Consider the following 6,402-nt stretch of genomic DNA (forward strand, 5'->3'; position numbering starts at 1 on the left):
GCTTCCGCATCTGGCGTCCCCAACAGCCCACTCTATGACGGCTTTCACTCTGGCCTTTTTTTTCCAGGTAGCTCTTTCCATAAGTCGCCCCTTCCGTGACTTGAACGTGGGACATGGCGGCTGCTCTGATACCAAATGTTAGGTACCCTACCATTACACCAAAAGCTCTAGAGCTGATGGGACGCGTTAGACAAGGCCCTTTAAACCTGTCCCATACTAGGCTGGGTCCCACCCAGTCCCATACCTAGGTGGGCCCCCACTCAGGACCGCAATAGCTTACTCTGGCCAAGATGGGAGGTCTTATGAGGGATGACGGGGTGACTGTATAGGCTTACTCCGGTCTTATTGGGAACAAGGATTCCAATGAGGCCGAGGTAAGAGTGGTATTTTGGGGCATCAGGATCTCTAAAGATAGCATTTTGTCCATAATAATAGCCGAGGGAGACTCTCTAAATACCATTAGATGGATTATAGGAGCAAACTGCATCCGTGGCGATTCACTGAGTTGATTGATGAGATTTGAGACAGAGTAAAAGGTCACCTTGTCCGTTTTCAGCATGTTGTCCGTTTTCAGCTTGTCCCTCGATCGGCGAATAGCGAGGCAGATCGATTAGCCATGTATGGAGTGATTAGAGCATCCTTGGAGATCTTATCCCCCTGTCGATCGGCAGGGGGATAATTGATCCACCTTTCAGCATGTCCATCGATCGAGTAAAAGGTCACCCTGTCCGTTTTTGGCATGTCTGTCGATCGGCAAACATTGAGGCGAATCGATCAGCCAAGGATGGTGTGACCTGCTTGGTCTTGGTTTTTTTTTTCCTCTTTTAATACATATTTTTCCAAGAAAAAAACAAAAACATGTAACGGCTGTCAAAGTAATTTTTATCTGCAGTTTTCTATGAACATTGGAAAAGTGTCTACATATTCCTGTGGTCACGTAAAACCGCCGGTATATGATAATTTTTGGAGGTAGTAACAACAGATAAGATAATTTCGACATAAACATAATCAAGTAGGAGAACCAATTTCAAGAACAACTTATCCATTGATTTCTATCTCAACAGCCACGATCTTCTAGATCTTTTTGGACCCCATCATCACAGCTGTTCCGAGTATTGTAGACCAGACCACATGTATGCCGAGAACGTCGGGGTCCAACTCGGTCGGGTTAGATCGGGTTGAGGCCAAACTTAGCCCAACCCGAGATAACATTCCCTGAACCCTAACCTGAGCCTCGGGTCAATGATGGTCAACCATAACCCAACCTGCCTCTAAATCTCTCAACCCTAACCCAATCCGTCTAATATGTGTTTTCCAAATTGAACAGCATTGAGTCAGGTTGGGTTCGGGTTAACCTAGGGCAACAAACAAACAGAAAAATACAAAATGGAAACATAATCTTAAGAAATCACAGTAAAATTAGAGGATGGAGGTCAGGTTCCCACCACCTCAACCCTAACCCAAGTACCCAACCCAACTTAGAGGAAATGCCAATCCATCCTAACCCAAAATCGGGTTCAACCCTTCAGGTTCAGGTTGAGCCCAAACTAAGCTACAACCCTACATGTTACCCCCCCTACATAAACGGCAGGAACCATGGGAGTAGAGGTGCAAACTTGGGTCGAGTCGGAGCCAACCCGAACCCGGCCCGATTATCTCAGGGCTTGCTTGGTTGCCCTACATGGCCTTACCATGGAGTGTAGGGCCTTTGTGGGGGCAACAAAGCAAACAAACCCTAATAAAAGAAATTATTTTAGAGGCATAGAAGGAAAGAGAGCGTTTAGAGAGAGTGTCGGTTGCCGACCGAAGGCAGCACGTGGGAGAGTACGATTTGTTATTGTGTTTTGGACAACGATCGGGATATCTAAACTGCAACTACCATTTGCTTTGGGTCTTCGAATGCAAAGGATATTCTCATTATCTCCCAACACTCAACCCCCTTCTCTTTCGAAGCACATATTCTTTCTTCAACTCTTACCTGTTTCTCTTTTCTTTTCTTTTCTCCCTCTCTATATTCTCACCCTTTTGCATCTCCTCCTCTCTATCCCTCTTAAAAGCCAAGGTAACATCTCTCTCTCTCTCTCTCTCTCTCTCTCTCTCTCTCTCTCTCTCTACATAATTTTTCTTTCTTTTTCTATTTATTCATTCATTCACCAATTGGTAAGTTTTCTTCTTCTTCTTTTTCTGTTCATTTATTTAATCAATTGGGTTCTATGTGTTCATCTAATTTAGTTTATTTCTCTTCATCAATTAAGACAATTTCAGGTAAAATTAGGATTTCCCCTCTTGATTTTTCAGCTCAATTACCAATCTCTGTAAGACCAATATAACAAATGAAAGTAGAAAAAACCCCTGCCATTAATTATGTAGCATCTACATATTTTATACATAAATGTTCCTGTTTTCGTTACAATTAGATTTTTAAAAAAAACCCACAAAACTAGGAGTTAAAGATTATCTTGAAGGCTGATCTTTATATCCCAAAAACAGTTTTGTTTTATGTTCAAACTATTGCTGTGTAGATGTGAAACAACAAAGAGAAACCGATTAGGAATAGAATCCTAGCTACTCGATTAGTGCACTCATCCAACAATCTCTCCCCCTTTTTCTTTCGTTTTCTATTCATACATTGAACCTATTTAATTTGGTCCTATGAGCTGATACAATTGAACCTATTTAATTAGGACAACTGTAAGTAAAATTAGGATTTGTCCTCTTCATTTTTCTCCTCATATTGAAAACTGGGTCTCTCTCTCTCTCTCTCTCTCTCTGGATTATTAGAGGTTTATTGGCCTACTTTATTTTTTTCATTTTTTTGGTGAGCCAGCAATTAGAAGAGCTAAAGATGGCTGGCTACAATGGGGGTGAAGACTTTGGTTCTCAAGAGGAGGTAAGTGAAACATTTCTACGACACTTAGAAACTTTATGTGTATAGAGATGTTAATCTTCATATTCCCAAATATGTGTGTGTAGGGGTGAAATTTTCTGAAAAGGGAATTTGGAGATATATGACACAAGGGAGGTGAAACAATCTCCTTATTCCCAAATGAAAGAACTATTCTTTTTTTTTCCGGATCCTTTTAAGTTGTGTCAATGGACCTAGACGGTCCCATGGACCATTTGAATCCGAACCTAAACGGACATGATCTAGATCCATGCACACATTTTAGATCCCTATTGTAGGATCCGAAATTATTTATGAGGGGATCCACACAACTAACAAAAGCCCACAGGATAGTCTTTAAGTATTATTTTAGCGATATTTTAGTAAATGTCCTTGTCTAACCATTGACCATAATGTAAGAAGGGCCTACTAGGAAATTGTGATGGCTGCGGAAAAGAATTTTGTCCTGTTTAGAACTAAACAACGAAAACCAGTATATGAACTGACCATTCATCTGGATTATACACCAAATTTCAGTGTATGATTTTAAGCAGTATTGTTCTTGTGGAAAACATAGGCTATATTTTCCTCTTCTTAATTGCATATTTAGGTCAGATTAATGAGACTTTTGATTAGTAACTTGTAACATCAATATTTGCTTGCTTAATGACAGGGGACTTCTCTAGGGAAGAAATATGGGGGTCTCGTGCCCAAAAAGAAGCCCCTGATCTCAAAGGTAAATGTTACTATCTAACATGTTATCTAACATGTGCAGTGCAGTCCACATGCAAATCACATGACATTTCAGCCACCATTTATGTCCATATTTCATTTTACAAGACTACTTTGGTGGGCCCCCTGTTGACCATTGAAATCGTGGTCCCATTTGTGAAATCTTTGGGGTGCACCTATGGGATTTTCATTTATTTTAGCTCTCTTTGTGTTGCAGGATAACGAACGAGCTTTCTTCGATTCGGCTGATTGGGCTCTAGGCAAGGTACTATCATGCAATAGTTTATTTAAATTTAACTAATGTATTGATCTTTTTGGGAAATGATATTTACCCGTCAAAGAATCCAGAAAAGAGAGATTTGCACTGTGTTTACTCGGTTAGGGGACCAATTAGTTGATATGCCAGTGTACTTTGCAATCAAAGCCACTAGTTTTTTTCTGAAATAAAGTACATTAGCTCTCTTTTTGCCATTAATACTCTAAAGCTGGGTGTCCCTAGTGATCAAAAGGGGCGTAAATATCACTTCCTATCTTTTTTTGTATGTCAAAATATGTCTATGGGCCCGGTTTTACCATAGCCCATTTCATATCCAAAGCCCATTCTCCTCTATTCACGTTGGCAAAAAGCCCATTCAAGTTGGCAATGGCCCGAGTACAGGCATTTGGTTTGTCAATAATTGAATGGGCTCAAGCCCATTAATAGAGAAGGATTGTTTTGTCATCAAAACAAGGTGGTGGGGATATCACTTTTTTTACCAATTAATTGATATATTTTCTGTATATTTTTTCTGAATACAGCAAGGAGCAGGGTTGGGTCAGAAATCGGGAACAATGGTGGAAGCTCTACGTCCAAAACTGCAGGTATTTTTATATTATAGTTTACCAAATTGTTCCTTATCCATACATAGATTTGCCAAAACTTATCCATTATCCATGATCTGATTGGAAAGATTCACACCATAGTTAGTGGATGGGATTGACGGGTCGATCTCGACCTTCTAAAACATAGATTTGCCAGAAATTGTTATGATCGGGTGGCCCTAATCTTCTACTTTGTTCCTTGCAAATGGATGATCAATACGAAATTAGGGTTATGGTGAATGGGCCTGATAATACAAAATTCTCACCCATGCTGATGACATCCTAGTCATTTCATCAATGGCTAACAATTGCCAGCAATTGAATTTCAAGACATTGATTGTACACATTGGGTCTCACCAAGGGTAGGGATTTTTCGGCCATGGACCATCTATAGTGGCCCCATCTAGTCGTATGTGTATAAGTTGTATTGGGTCTCACCGACTGTAGGGATTTAACACTTTTCCCATCACATATATAATTCTCATAAAGTCCTTGATAACTAACTCCGAAGTTTTAAACAAAGGAGTGCCAATAACAAAACATAGGGGTACTAATATCGTCTCTCATAACAGCACTTATACATGTCTTATACGAGATTTTATATGATGGCCTGGCCGACCTTTACATGTAAAGGTCGGAGAGAGAGACCCCTCCTCCCTTGATTTTTATCCAAGAAAAGCCCCCTTTATTGACTTTTCCTTGGATAAAAAATCAAGGGTGGCAGGTTTTCTCTCTCTCTCTGCCCTTGTACTACACGGTCGGCCACCATATAATTTCTCGTCTTATACATATGGGATTGTCTCAGGCAATTTCTCAGAAGCACTTTTGCAGCCCCTCTTTTTTAGGAGAGAAGTTGCACCTAATATGAATCAAATAAATAAGACAAATTCAGCTATGAGGTGGCTCTTCTCTCTTGAAAAGGAGGGGCCGTGAAATGGGTTTATGTAGATTTGCTTGTACATCTATCCAATCTCAGACAATGTCCTGGATTTTATAAGGGTGTCCTTCAATTTAGCATTTCCCATAAAAAAATATCAACCATTGGTATCATATTTTGTAATTTAATATTGTAGAACAATACACATGGGATAGTTAACAATTGTATTATATGTAGATTAAGGCTGTTAGAATATAGTATATTATATTGACTCTTATTTCAAAATATCATAATAATATTTGTATTTTTTATGTTATTTTTATATTTCATTCTAAGTGAAGTGTATGATACAAAAATAAGGGTGTGAATATCAATTTCGAATAGAACAGATGAATTTATTTGATGTATCTGATTGGATTCAACAGCGAACACCTCATCAACAACTTCCCCCACGACGACCAACTTGTACATCTGGTAGAGAAAATATGGTTAGTTCATCTTCTTATAGTCTTCTTCTATTTTTCCTTTCTTATATTTCTCTTCTTCTGTAGTGGTTAGCATAACCATGAGAAATTAGCCTTAATTTTATTCCTTAATTTTGATGTTGCAGGTGGAATAGACTCATGAGAGGGCTCAAGAAAGTGGATTGTTTTTCGAATAACACAATGTTCAAATGATTTCAGGAGGCTAATGCTAAGAAATTACATTAATTTCAATAATTGAATACTCATTGATTATCAAATGATGCCTTAGCCACTTTTATGAGCATATTCTTCTTGTTCCCACTGTAAGATAGTTGGGTTTTTCGAGCGGTCTAAACAGACAGTGAAAGTAAAAATATCAAAATTGGTACAGGTAGTGGTAGTTTTTACTGGCAGATAAATTGTCCGTTGGTATAGGTTGCCCTTTACGTGCGGTTTAGTATAGTAAAAATTATCTTTCTTGTAGTGTTCTTTTCTTTCTTTTTTTAAATCAAGGTCACAGCATTTAAGCACCTTTGATACTTATGGCTTTCATTGAATTGTTTCTATGGTATGGCTAATAGGGC

General features: G+C 39.0%; 1 protein-coding gene across 2 annotated transcripts; it reads left to right on the forward strand.

The window, feature by feature from the left end:
• The first annotated feature begins 1,812 nt into the window (after nucleotides 1–1,812).
• LOC143852800 (cAMP-regulated phosphoprotein 19-related protein) lies at nucleotides 1,813–6,135 on the forward strand. 2 transcript variants are annotated; one of them, XM_077362403.1, is made up of 7 exons: nucleotides 1,813–2,062; nucleotides 2,828–2,890; nucleotides 3,558–3,620; nucleotides 3,834–3,881; nucleotides 4,415–4,477; nucleotides 5,780–5,842; nucleotides 5,965–6,135. In XM_077362403.1, the coding sequence occupies exons 2-7, from the start codon at nucleotides 2,846–2,848 to the stop codon at nucleotides 5,971–5,973; spliced, it is 291 nt and encodes a 96-aa protein (XP_077218518.1). In that variant the 5' UTR covers nucleotides 1,813–2,062; nucleotides 2,828–2,845; the 3' UTR covers nucleotides 5,974–6,135. The 2 variants fall into 2 exon arrangements, with proteins under 2 accessions (XP_077218518.1, XP_077218519.1); XM_077362404.1 differs by lacking the exon at nucleotides 1,813–2,062 and adding an exon at nucleotides 2,082–2,160.
• The last annotated feature ends 267 nt before the right edge of the window (nucleotides 6,136–6,402 follow it).

This window comes from Tasmannia lanceolata, unplaced genomic scaffold (genome assembly GCF_043159265.1).
Source record: "Tasmannia lanceolata isolate RefF3 unplaced genomic scaffold, GAP_Taslan_0.1 ptg000019l, whole genome shotgun sequence".
Taxonomy (NCBI): Eukaryota; Viridiplantae; Streptophyta; class Magnoliopsida; order Canellales; family Winteraceae; genus Tasmannia; species Tasmannia lanceolata.

Bases quoted from the DNA above. Each gene is read 5' to 3' on its own strand.
- LOC143852800 (XM_077362403.1), top strand. From the start codon at position 2,846: ATGGCTGGCTACAATGGGGGTGAAGACTTTGGTTCTCAAGAGGAG. The intron at 2,891-3,557 runs GTAAGTGAAACA...GCTTAATGACAG, and splicing joins ACTTTGGTTCTCAAGAGGAG to GGGACTTCTCTAGGGAAGAA. The intron at 3,882-4,414 runs GTACTATCATGC...TTCTGAATACAG, and splicing joins CTGATTGGGCTCTAGGCAAG to CAAGGAGCAGGGTTGGGTCA.